The sequence below is a fragment of the Lissotriton helveticus genome, chromosome 2_2, assembly GCF_964261635.1.
Source record: "Lissotriton helveticus chromosome 2_2, aLisHel1.1, whole genome shotgun sequence".
NCBI lineage: Eukaryota > Metazoa > Chordata > Amphibia > Caudata > Salamandridae > Lissotriton > Lissotriton helveticus.
The window spans coordinates 370,327,254-370,340,989 of NC_136060.1; the positions used below are offsets into that span (position 1 = coordinate 370,327,254).

Genomic DNA, 13,736 nt, shown 5'->3' on the forward strand with positions numbered 1-13,736 from the left:
TGTCTTGTTCCACCACGCTATTTCTTTCTGTGCTTTCTGCATGACAACCACTAGATCTTCCCAACTCCCTGTTGACTATGACCACTGATTCAGCAACCATGCCTGGAGTGGTCTCATAAGCAGCCTTGTGTGCAGTATTCACGGGATGCTAGATACAATCATAAAACATTCGCTTTTCCACCATCCTCACTGTCAGAGCTTGCACCTTCTGGTAGAGTTGTGTCTCCTTTGGGAGTGCCTTTACTCTCTTCTGGCTTAGGAATGCTTTCCCATTTATAGTATTTACTCTTGCACCCAGGAAGACCTTTTCTGGTTCTGTTTCAGACTTTTCCAGAAAAACACTGCAAAACCCAGAAATTGCAGTGTCCACTTTTCAAAGTGAAAATAATTTATATTTAAAAACATACTCACCTAAAGATTTTTTCTGATGCCTAAACATATATAAAGATACTTGCTATTTTTTATAAATGGGTGTAGATTTCCTTCTTGAGTCGTGTTGTCATTTATTAATCATTGTATGCATTTGCAAATGTATGTCACTACTCTTTGTTAAGCCTAAGGCTGCTCGGCCACACTAACCCCTGACAGAGCACTTTGGAATTGCATAGCATGCCCCTGTCCTCTCTTAAGGAAACCACTGGACTCTTAACATGGTATACTAGATTTTTGATATATCACATAAAGAGACAGCTTCCTACACTCAGCCTTCAGGAACACTTTCTATCCAGTGAAGTACATTGCAAGTTGTGCACACTGGCCTTCTACATATAGCGCAAAAGAATGCTATGAAGGAAGAAGGTTACCAGAGCTCTATTGGAAGTCATTCAACCTCCAAACTACTGCATCATGCACAACTCGATAAAGGGCTATCCCTGCTGACTTTACAAGATAGTAAACCTGAACCACAATCTTCAATTTTTGTGGATCAAATAGATTTCCACATTGAATGTACTGCATTTCGACGGGATAGATGCCAAACCTTTGCCTAAAGTTCTTAATGTCTGACCTACTCTATATGCAAGCAGGTTTATTTGATCACAGACTGGATTACTGAATGCGTGAACAGGTTATCCCTAAAGTGGGCGTACTGATATCTACTTGACATGGCACAGATATGAGTATTATAAGGACTTGTGACTATAGCGTTGTGATTAGATAATCACCAGTAAACCTACAAAGTTTACGGCCAAAATCTTTTACGCGCATATATTCAGCCTCAAATTGGCTTTTTTTCATTAAAACAAGGGAATTCAAATTGAGCTTTCACGACTCCCCATAGCAGTTTGGGCCACGTGAGAAGAAAGAAGGGTTGATACTACTTAATCAAACATACTGTAGAGCTACAACATTTATTTTGAAGTTCACATTTAAGTCCATCTCTACACATTCCTGGAAACACCATAGGTATCCAATCAATCCTGCATTAAGTTTAGAGACAGAGTCATACACACACACTCACACACAGACATACACCTGCCTAAAATCTTACCAACGTAACTGCAAATTGTCAGATTTTAAATGTGCGACCATCTTGTATTTCACTGTTGTACACTGTACTTCGCTTTGAATGTTCAAAATGAGGCTATGCTTACTTGAAGTTGGAACAACAGAGAGCGAACTGCAGATTTTGTGAAATCAGCTTTTATACCGCACCTACAGTGTATCTACTTCTCAAGACCATCTCACATTCTCCCGACAAGAAAAGGCAGGCATCTGCTCATTAGCGCCTATTTTGATTTAATCATGTTTTTCCTCCACTAGCTGCACTGAGAAAAACTGAATACAAGTGAAGCGAAAATATATTGAAATTGGATGTATGTGCTTCACTCATCAAACGGCAAAGTGCTGCTCATTAGACACTGCCAATCGCATGTAGAATAATTTTGCAGCTTATTATATTTTCATTAAATGTGTGGTAATTGCATTGGGTTTTCCAGAGTGTTTATTTTCTTTCACAGTATGCATGGACTTCAGGGTTCATATGATTAAGTTTGGTAAAAAACAATACCAGTTCAGAGTACTATTAGCTAAAAAGCCAGGTTTGGCTTAAAGCGATTCACCACAATGGGCAGCCTGGCGGTTTTACAGCAGTGGCACTGCACGTGAGCACGGTGCAAACAAATGAATAGTTCTGGCTAGATCATAGGAAGGACACATTAGCTTCTGTGAGTTGAACCAGAAAGGAGCTCTGAAAACAACATATTTATCTAAAGCATTAAAAAAGCCTTGGATTAGGAACTGTTTTAGTCTAAACATTTTTGAAACATGGTGATGAGCAAAGTGAGCACACCTATGGCTTGCTGCAGGTGATTTTCGTACTGCCAATATTTCATGTGCATGTTTAATCTATGAAATAGGCACCGGTTCCGTAAATACAATTGTTCCATAAATATGCGCCATAGGCTTCATATTCTGCCTTATTCTCACCTCTGGTTTGCTCCCTTGAGAGCCAAAATTAAGCAATTCAAGACTTGCAGTAGATGACAAGGAGTCCTGAGAATCACATCGCACAGAAGATATCCCATTACTGTGAATAACATCTGTATTGAAGGAAACAGATTCATATTTAGTAGGGACTGATACTTATCTGCAAAGGGAAAAAAACAAGGACATGAAAAAACTAGCCAAGTAATACATATTTTGCATACCTCAAGATTCCCACACATATTTTAAGGCTAAAGTTTCAAAGCCCACCCGGATACAAACTCTCACATCCTAAAATGACAAACACAACTACACAACACAATATTTCACCAAGTCCTATGCTTTGAACAAATCAGTTTTCCTGATATTTCCTGTAAGAGCCTTATAATGAATCAGATATTTTGAAACTGATAACTGACGGGTGGACGTGTACCCAGTTTCATAATAATAGAAGTGCTTCTTCAAACGATTTCAAAGTCCAAACAGTTGCATGATAATCCTAACGCTGGTTAATGGACACTCCACAATATAGAAAAAAGGTACGGGGAAAAAATCAAAACAACATGACAAGCTGTTAGACCTGTCAGCCCTTTGGGTGGTCCCTCCTATTATTTGTTTATTTTTTATCCCCTTTTTGCCCCTCAATTCTTTCATTTTTGATGTCCACTGAAATTTTTAGGTGTTGACCTGGGGGTTAGGTACTCCTTGACCCCATGGTTCCTCATAGGCCTAGAAATCCCTCCTTTTCTGAGGGCAAGCTTGGTTACACAAAATGGTGGCCAGTAACTGCCATAACTGTTACTTCAGGAAAGGGACCCATAGGATAGCATTGGGAGGCTCTAGAACCTTCCAGCTGGTTCTAGTAGCCTGAGGCCTGCCTATATAAAGGCCAGTGGGAGGGCGGCCATTTTGTAGTGACCAGTGAGTTGTTGTGGAGCCTGGTCAGGAGAGAAGTGAGGCGATCTTGTGGGGAGGAAGGCGCACTGAGCGAGGGGAGATCGACTTCTGAGCCGGCGACCTCTTTAAGTGACGTGCCCCCTACTCATCGACCAAGCCCTGCTGCGAGGGGATTGATTCCTACTCCCTACGTTGTAAAATGCTCCTAGGTTATCCTCTGGGTGCAGTATAAAGTTGACCTAGGAAACACCACACAGAAATATTTGTGATCACCGGAGTCACTCACTGCGGAAGAGATCCTGGAGCGCTGGGAGGAAGTTCCCCGGCGGTAGCTGAAGCCAACAGTTGTGTGGGCGCGTGCCTGCCGTGTGAGGATTCCCTCGGAGTAAGTGAAGGGAAGTCAGGCAAGCGCGGCTGAAGCGGAAGCAGGAGCTCACCACAGCTGTTGCCGCGGTGACATAAGGGGCGGAGAAGCGCAGACGGAGGTCGGCTGTGTGTGTGGGCGGAGTTCCGAGCTCAATCGGAGCCTGCGAGAGAAGAGCCCAGAACAGATGCTACTCGCCCTGGAGACCGGTGGAATGAAAGCGGTAAAGTCGCGCTCCATTTAAGCAGGCGAGTGCAGTCTGCTGCTAGCGGAGCCTCCCTCGAAGCCTAGCGAACTGCAAAGGCACAAGTGGGGAAACGAGCAGACGGGAGAACACTGATACAGTAAGCAGGGGCATCGGTTGGGCGGGAGGAGAAGCTGCATACCGATCTCCGATTTCCCCCACATAGTGACTCGCAACCTCAACGGTGCTCAACTACTGTGAGACTGGCGCCCCCAGCAATTACCAAGCTTAGGGTGAATCTTCTGAGTGAGGGAGCCTGCTGAGTGAACAGTCTCTGTCCCATAAAGGGAAGCTGGGCAACAAAGGAGTCTCATGAGGAGGGAGAGGGAAAGGTAGAAAGAAATCCTTTGCCTTCAGCACACCATTGGGAAGGAGATCAGAGTGAACTGGAGCTTTACGCTGCCTGTAGTTACAACCACCACACAAGTTAACTGGTTGTGGGATGAGACAGAATAACCTAGCTGGTACAAACCAGTGGGTAGCCAGGGTAGAAATCTTTGCTAGTGAGCCCTTGAGGGAATAAGTCCAATGTTCCTTTGTGCCACCTGTATTAATTGATTACCTCACTTGTTGTTATTCAGGTATTCCTCTATTGAGTCAAGACGCTAAAGGGTTAAGCGGGGTGAAATTGATTAAATTTGTATCCTGCTGTTAAAAATAACCTTGAACCTCCGAGGGTAAGGATCAACTGTAATTAATTGTGTAGAAAAGTGATAATTACTAGTTGCTGCAATTGAAGCTGTGGAATTCTTCCTTCTGAGAAAAGAAATGTTGTGTGTGCAAAACTGAGCTAGTGCCTATATATACGTACCCCAGTGTGGAGCTAATTTGTGTATGTATTGAAACTTCATTTTCTGGAAAACAAAGATTATTTTTATAAAAAAGCTCGTATTTTCCTAAGACTGGTGTAGTGTCTTTCTTTTCTAGTGGATGGGCGCTGCGTTACTATAAGGGTACGACGCAAGCTTAACACTTTTTGCCTTTGGGATAGACCTTCCTACTTTGCGCCAAGCTACCCTATGTAGTCTGGTAACCCCGGGTCCAACACAAGCTTTCTGTATCTTATGGTGGTTACTTTTTTTTATTGAGAAATAAATATTTGTATGGCTAATACAAATATAAATGATGATTGCGAAATGTGGTATGAATACCATTAAGATAAAAATGATCACAAAATTAAATAAAACATACATTAATCCCTTCGGTGCTCATGACGGAGGGGTTCCGTCATAAGCCATGAAGGGCATGTGATCATGACGGAACCGCTCAGTCATGGCACCCACCCATGGGGGAAGCGCTGGCGCTCCCCCCCATGGGCAGCCCAACATCGTGCCACGAAGGGGGATGGCAGCGGAAGAGCTTCCGCTGCCACTCCCTAGCCCCCCTCGGTGATCCTGTGACGTCAGCACGCACAGCACGCGCCTACGCCCACAGGTAGCGGTGGATGCCTGGAAACCATTTGTTTCCAGGAGTCCGTTAGAGGAAGAGGTGAGTTTTTGTGATCCGGTGGGGCTAGATCTGTTCGCATTGAGGCATCTGGGAAAGGAAAGAGTGTTTCCTCTCCCCTGATGTCTCAATGCTTGGCATTCCTGCTGCATGATCGTGAACAGCGTCGCGATCGTGCAACAGGAATGCCCCCCACTAGACACCAGGGATGTCTTTTTTCAGGAAAGGAAGCGACCCCTTGGGCAAGGGTCGCTTTCTAAGTGGGATAATTATTTTAAAGACTTTTCTGCCAAACCCCCTCCTCCCCCCTTGGGGACAGATCGCCCATTTTTTTGGGCGTATCTGGCCCCACAGGGGGCAGAAAAACCCACTAGAGCTAGGTTTTTAAAAAAAAGAAATTATAATGGATGCGACTCCTTGGGCAAGGGTCGCTTCCACGGGCCATATTTTTTTAAAAGTATATTCTGCCCCCCGTGGGGCCAGACTGGTCTGTTCATTTGGCCTTTCCGCCCTGGGGGAGGGGGCAGAAAACCCCACTAGACACCAGGGAGTGTTTTAAATTTTAAATGGAAGCGACCCCTTGGGCAAGGGTCGCTTCCAGGAGGCTGATGTTTTTTAGTGTGTGTATTCTGCCCGGCAGATCAGTCCTTTTTTTCAGCCTTTCTGTCCCCGGGTGGGGTGGGGCAAAAAAAAACATTAGACACCAGGGACTTCTTTAAAATTAAAATGGAAGCGACCCCTTGGGCAAGGGTCACTTTCAGGGGGCTGATGTTTTTATGTGTGTATTCTGCCCCCCCTGGGGGGCGATCGGCCTGTTTTTTGGGCCTTTTTGCCCGGGGGAAGGGGGGTGGGCAGAAAATCCACTAGGCACCAGGGATTTTGTTTTGTGTGTAATGGAAGTGACATGGTTGTTTCCAAGGAGGTAAAATTGGGGGGTATTTTTCTGCCCCTTTTTGACCTTCCTGCCCTAGGCGGGAGGCCGAAGACCCTACTAGGCACCAGGGATTTATTTCTTTAGCAGGGGGGGCACATTTCTGACTGCTGTTTTCTGCCCCACCTGGGAGACATATCGGCCTGGCAGACAACCTCACCCGATCCCTTGGGCAAGATCACCCCCCATTTTTCTCAGCCTATTTGAAGGCGCATCTTGCAGATTGACCATTTGGGTAGTGACATTGGGTGTTATGTTAATTGTTTTATTTCTTGTGAATTGACATTGTAATGCTTTATTTCTCCCTTTTTGATCAAGGCTTTTGCTTTTTAAACTGTTCCAGGTTGCGGTTTCGTTACTGGTGGTTCTGCTGTTTCTGTAGTTTCATGTGTTTGGTAAGAGACTTTTTTTTGAACAAGGTAAATGTTTTTCATTTTTCTGCATGAATGTGTTCTTTGCAAATGGTGTAATAATAGCAGTATGTTTGGCTTCTGTTTTTTGAGTGTCAAAAACGTTTTGCATTTGTGCTTGATGTGTACTTTGTTGTCTTGTGAGTAATTGGTTTTGTTTTTTTCTTTCTTGTGGGATATCACTGGTTTTTGCTGTCTTTCTGCAGAGTAATGCTGGTGAGTGTAGCTGTCTCTTGCAAGTGAATCATATAGTTTTTTAGTACATAGATCTTTGTGATAAAGGCACACATTTTATTTACTTACTTATTTTGCACAGTGTTGGTTGTTGTTGACTTGTTTGTGCAGTCTCTTTCTTAGTAAGGATAATGGCGAGCCGCAGGATTACTGCTCAGCAGGTTGTTGGTATGCTTTTTGAGTCTTCCTCTGACTGACTCTGTATCTGAGGCAGAGGAGGGAGTTGAAGATTCAGGCAGTGAGTTTTCTCTCCACATGGAATCATCGGATGACAAAGCTATTCTCAGTGCGGATGAAGCTACTCTTAGTGCGGATGAAGTGCCTATTTTAGAGGAGGACATTGCTGTGCCTATAGTGCAGCAAGAGGCATCTGGGCTGCAGCCTGGGGCTGCAAGGCTTCCAGTTGGAATTGATGACCTCTGGGTTGCCCCAGGCATGGTGCAGCCGGCAGTGCCTACCTTTACTGGTGTGCTAGGGTGCGGAGTGACGACAGAACTTTTTTTGCAGATACATTTTTTCCAGTTGTTTATGGACGATGTGTTTTTGGCAGAGATTGTTGAGCAGACTAATTTGTATGCCGAACAGTTTTTGAAGGACAACAGTGCCAGTCTTAGGCCCCACTCTAGAGCTACCCGGTGGACTCCCACAAATATGGAAGAGATGAAGAAATTCTTGGGTTTAACTTTTTTGATGGGCTTGCTAAGGAAGCCATCAATGTCTTCATATTGGTCTACTAGTCCCTTGATGGCAACAGCTATATTTCCGGCAGTCATGATAGGTATTTGCTTCTGCTTCTGTATTTTGTCAATAATGGTTTAGCGTTGGCACAAGATCACCCTGATTGTCTTTTTGAGATTCGGCCTGTCATTGATCACTTTGTTGATTGATTTTCTGAGATCTATGTTCCAGGAAAAGAAATAGCAGTGGATGAGTTTTTGGTCTTTTTCAAGGGCTGCTTGATTTTTAGGCAATACATTCTTAGTAAGAGGGCACACTATGGAATTAAGCTGTATATGCGGTGTGACAGTAGGACTGGATGTCTCTAATTTCAGAGTGTACACTGGTAAGGAATCCAGGATTAACCCCCTGGTTGTCTGTCCACTTTTGGAGGAACTGAGAAAATTGTGTGGGAACTTGGTAGATGGCTTTTTAACAAAGGCCACCATTTATATGTAGATAACTTCTACACTGGTGTGCGGTTGTTCAGGGAATAGACCAAAGTGGACACTGTTGCTTGTGGCACAATGCACTCCAACCGTAAAGGTTTCCCTAAAGAACTAGTTTGTCAAAAGCGTGTGCGGGGAAAGTGCAGTGCGTTGCATTGCGTTGCAAGGAACTTCTAGCTGTGAAGTTTTCAGACAGGAAAGGTGTCTAATGCTGACTACCATCCATGATGAAAGCACTTCACCTGTGACTGTTTGGGGTAAGGTTGCTGAAGACCGCAAACCTGTGTGCCTTTTGGACTATAATAGGCACTTGGGTGGTGTTGGTAGTGTAGGTCAGACGTTGGAACCTTACACTGCTCGTCACAAGGCTTACATTTGGCATAAGAAGTTGGCTATCCATCTTTTCCACTTAGCAACCTTTAATGTTTTTGTTGTATTCAAGGATTCTTGTCCTGCGTCAAAGAACACTTTTGCTAAGTTTCAGGAGTCTGTGATAGGCAGCCTTGTTGTAGTGGAACAGGCAAGTGTTCCTAGAGTTGGAGTGGTGTAGGATGTGGCTGGTTGAAAGGTCGCCACTTTCCTTATCACTTTCCTCCCACACCCTCCAAAGACTTTCCCAGTAGGAGATCTAGAGTCTGTTGGTGAAGAGGTACGCAGAAGGAGACTCGTATGTACTGCCCAGAGTGTCCTTCTAACCCTGCGCTGTGTGCGCCTGCTTGTTTTAGAATGTACCACACGCAATATAATTTTTGGGAGCATCAATGAGTGATAAAGTGAACTGCCTGGTCTCTATAGTTTTAGATTTTTTGTTCAGTTTCAAGGTTGGCATTTGTGCAATGTATTTAGTTTCAGATTTTGTGTTAGTAGATTTGTATCGATTTGCAATTTGTTTGTGTTTTCTTTTTTGTGTAAAAAAACCCTAAATGTGATGGCGGTGTGTGTAGGCTGGCACTTGGCTGGTGGTGTGCGTGGATTGGTGTTTGGCTGGCGATGTGCGTGGACTGGCGCTTGGCTGACAGTGTGCGTGGACTGGCGGTGTGCGTGAACTGGCACGTGGCTGGCGGTGTGCGTGGACTGGCGCTTGGCTGGCGGTGTGCGTGGACTGGCGCTTGGCTGGCGGTGTGCGTGGACTGGCGCTTGGCTGGCGGTGTGCGTGGACTGGCGCTTGGCTGGCGGTGTGGGTGGACTGGCGCTTGACTGGCGGTGTGCATGGACTGGCGCTTGGCTGGTGGTGTGGGTGGACTAGCGCTTGGCTGGCGGTGTGGGTGAACTGGTGCTTGGCTGGCGGTGTGTGAGTAGTGACTTGCTGCTGGTCACTACACACATCGCTAGCCAAACGCCACTCCACGCAATCGGTGAGTTGGTGTGGTTGCTGTGTCAGGAATGTGGGTGTGTGAAAGTGATGGACCCTTGAATGGCGCTGTCTGCTGGTGTGAGTGTTGTAATGTGCTGCGCCCTCGGCTGACGGTGTGAATGGTTTTGTATGTGTCACACGTATGAAAGGTGTATGAATGGCCTGTAAAGCGGTTGGTGCCTTGTCGTGGATTTACAGCTCACGAGCTGCGAGTAACTGGTTCAGCTTTTTGTCCTTTCAATTATTGACAGTGCATTTCATTTTTGTGAAATCTCTCGTTAATAACATTTTATATACTGAACCATCACTTGTCCTCGTGCCGAATCCAACCAGTATGTGTGTGAGGACTAGATGGCTGTGCAGTAATCTTAGTCTTTTTTGTCTCTCTGCCAAGGTGTACATTTCATCTAAGAAAAACCTACCAACTGTAGATATTGTCGTAAACTAAACACCCATGGGAGTACATGGTGATGTCTCTCTTGTGGATCCCAACAAGTTGTAATGTGCTGCGCCCTCGGCTGACGGTGTGAATGGTTTTGTATGTGTCACACGTATGAAAGGTGTATGAATGGCCTGTAAAGCGGTTGGTGCCTTGTCGTGGATTTACAGCTCACGAGCTGCGAGTAACTGGTTCAGCTTTTTGTCCTTTCAATTATTGACAGTGCATTTCATTTTTGTGAAATCTCTCGTTAATAACATTTTATATACTGAACCATCACTTGTCCTCGTGCCGAATCCAACCAGTATGTGTGTGAGGACTAGATGGCTGTGCAGTAATCTTAGTCTTTTTTGTCTCTCTGCCAAGGTGTACATTTCATCTAAGAAAAACCTACCAACTGTAGATATTGTCGTAAACTAAACACCCATGGGAGTACATGGTGATGTCTCTCTTGTGGATCCCAACAAGTTATCTCGCCCACAATGTCCTTCAAACCTCAAAATGTGACTGTCACATTTTCCTTGCATTATTGTGCCCAAATGTTCACACTGCAGAAAGTAACAACAAATTTCCAACGCCCCAGCATTTCTCCAAGTATCCCAAAAGAAATGGTACCGCACTTGTGCGGGGGGGGGGGGCAAATACACGTGTTAGGGAAGGGCCCAAAACCTATTGAGGCAACATCAAAATTACCTATCACAAACCAACCTGGCCTCTTTCTGCTCTCCCATGCACCACCACGTCCACACCGTCCACCACCACCACCACGTCCACCACCACCACGTCCACCACCACCAAGTCCACCACCACCAAGTCCACCACCACCACCATGTCCATCACCACCATATTCACCGCCACCACGTCCACTACCACTACATCAGCCACCACCACCACCACGTCCACCACCACCACCACGTCCACCACCACCACCACCACCACGTACACGACCAACACCATATCCGCCACCACTACGTCCACCACCACCAACACCACGTCCACCACGTCAACCACCACCACCGGTGACGGGTAAAGTGTCACTGGAGGGCAGGGGTAATAGGAATGTCAACCCCAGCTGTACATGGGACATTTAAGGATGCACTGGGTGCGGGAATAGGGGCTAGAAATATTACACCAGACCCAAGATACACTTTGACGAGGCGCAATGTCACAGGGGCTCCTGTAAAAGCGCTTGCAGCATCTCTACCTTACAGTGGCATACCTGAACGAGTCACTCACTCAAAACAAGCATTGGCATAGCCAATAGGTCTCGCCTTTAGGACCTTATAAGTGTTTAACCATGCAACATTTGATGTTGTTGCATCAAGGATATTGTGCTGGATAACTAAACACTTATAAGGTCCCAAAGGCAAAACCTATTGGCTATGCCAATGCTTGTTAAGTTTGCAAGGGATTCTGGGTAACAGAACCTGGTGAGAGCCAGTCACGTCATCCCATCCTGGATGCCCCTGGGTGTCTAGTTTAAAAAAATGTATAGGTTTGCTAGGTTTCCCAAGGTGCTGGCAGAGCTATGGTTCAAAAGCTACAGCTAGGCACTTTGCAAAAAAAGGATAATTTTTCACTGTGAAAATGTGGTGTGTCCACATTGCGTTTTGCGCCATTTCCTATTGCAGGCACTAGGCCTACCCACACAAGTGAGGTACCACTTTTCTCAGAAGACTTTGGGGAACGTGGGGTGCGTGGAATTTTGTGGATCCGCGCAAGAACTTTCCACCACAGAAATGTGAGGAAAAATTGTTTTTGGGCAACTTTTTAGGTTTGCAAGGGATTCTGGGTAACAGAACCTGGTGAGAGCAAGTCAAGTCACCCCGCCCTGGATTCCGCAGGGTGTCTAGTTTTTAAAAATGTATAGGTTTGCTAGGTTTCCCAGGTGTTGGTAGAGCTATGGTAAAAAAACTACAGCTAGGCACTTAGCAAAAAAAAAGCGTAATTTATCACGGTGAAAATGTGTTTTTTTAGGTGACAATTTTTTAGGTTTGCAAGGGATTCTGGGTAACAGAACCTGGTGAGAGCCAGTCAAGTCACCCCATCCTGGATTCCCCTGGGTGTCTACTTTTCAAAAATGTATAGGTTTGCTATGTATCCCTAGGTGTCCGCAGAGCTAGGGTTTAAAAACTACAGCTAGGCACGTTGCAAAAAATGGTCGTTTTTCACTGTGAAAATGTGGTGTGTCAATGTTGCGTATTACGCCGTTTCCTGTTGCGGGCACAAGGCTTACCCACACAAGTGAGGTACCATTTTTCTCGGAAGACTTTGGGGAACGCGGGGTGGGTGGGATGTTCTGGATCCACGCAGATTCCAGAACTTTTCACCACAGAAATATGAGGAAAATATGTTTTTGGGGACAAAGTTTTAGGTTTGCAAGGGATTCTGGGTAACAAAACCTGGTGAGAGCCAGACAAGTCACCCCATCCAGGATTCCCCTCAATTTCTAGTTTTAAAATATGTATAGGTTTGCTAGGTTTCCCTAGGTGCCAGCAGAGTTAGGCACTTTGCAAAAAAAGGGTTATTTTTCACTGTGGAAATGTGGTGTGTCCACGCTGCATTTTGGGTGGTTTCCCGTCACGGGCACTAGGCCTACCTACACAAGTGAGGTACCATTCTTCTGGGAAGACTTTGGGGAGCGCGGGGTGGGTGGACGTTTGTGGATCCATGTAGATTCCAGAACTTTATACCACAGAAATGTGAGGAAAATGTGTTTTTTTGACAATTCTTTAGGTTTGCAAGTAATTGTGGGTAACAGAACCTAGTGAGAGCCAGTCAAGTCATCCCAATCCTGAATTCCCCCGGGTGTCTAGTTTTCAAAAATGTATAGGTTTGCTAGGTTTCTCTAGGTGCCGGCAGAGCTAGGGTTAAAAAACTACTGCTAGGCACTTTGCAAAAAAAGGGTAATTTTTTCATTGTGAAAATGTGGTGCGTCAACGTTGCAATTTGAGCCGTTTCCTGTTGTGGGCACTAGGCCTACCCACACAAGTGAGGTACCATTTGTATCGGGAGACTTAGGGTAACACTGAATTGTAGAGCAATTGTTATTACCTATTGACTTTCGATGCATTTCTGCCTTCCAAATGAAAGACAATAAGTAAAGAAGTCATTTTGAAAAATGACCTATATTTCTCTTGCTAGTATGGGTACTCCCAATTTCGGAAATGTGCAAATATCTACTGTTTCTAAACTCTATATTTTGTTCCCATTTCAGAAATACATAGGTGTCTTTCATACCGATTTTTCCATGTGTACATTTTCCCAGAATAATTGCTATATACCCGGTACATAATAAAAAACCATTGCAAGACGCTGCTCAGGTATTGGCTCTGGGTTCGTCGGGTTCTTGGTGAACCTACAAGTCCTATATATCCCCACAACCAGAAAGGTCCAGCGGACTTAACGGTATATTGTTTTCAAACAGCTGTCATAGCTAGAAGAAGTTACAGGTGAAAACGTTGATACAAATGGCAGTTTTTTGTAACTAATTTTCCTATATTTAACTGTGAATTCAGAATGCTGTCTACTTATCTAAAATGTGTAGCTTTCCAGGATCCATTATTGCTTTCATACCCATTTCTACCATTAACTGGAAGGAGGTTGAAAGAACAAAAAATACCAAAAATAGGCTACGTCCCAGAAAAATGGCAAAACTGTGAAAAAAGATTGGTTTTCTGACAAAAGTCTGCTTGTCCCTGAAAGCTGGGAATTTGGTGATTTCAGCACCACAACCCCTCTGTTGATACCATTTGCAGGGAAAAAACAGACACTTTCAACCATAGCACTTTCCCCCTCATTTTTCCACAAAAAAAAAAAAAAATTCG

The 13,736-nt window shown here is 44.8% G+C and overlaps 1 protein-coding gene across 4 annotated transcripts in view; it reads right to left on the bottom strand.

The window, feature by feature from the left end:
* The window catches only part of RGS12 (regulator of G protein signaling 12), a 760,012-nt gene that overhangs the window by 174,080 nt on the left and 572,196 nt on the right, over nt 1-13,736 (bottom strand). For all 4 annotated transcript variants that reach the window (XM_078678542.1, XM_078678544.1, XM_078678541.1 and 1 more), the window contains exon 10: nt 2,428-2,540. In XM_078678542.1, coding sequence (XP_078534668.1) covers nt 2,428-2,540 — 113 coding nt within the window. The remainder of the gene's footprint in view (nt 1-2,427; nt 2,541-13,736) is intronic.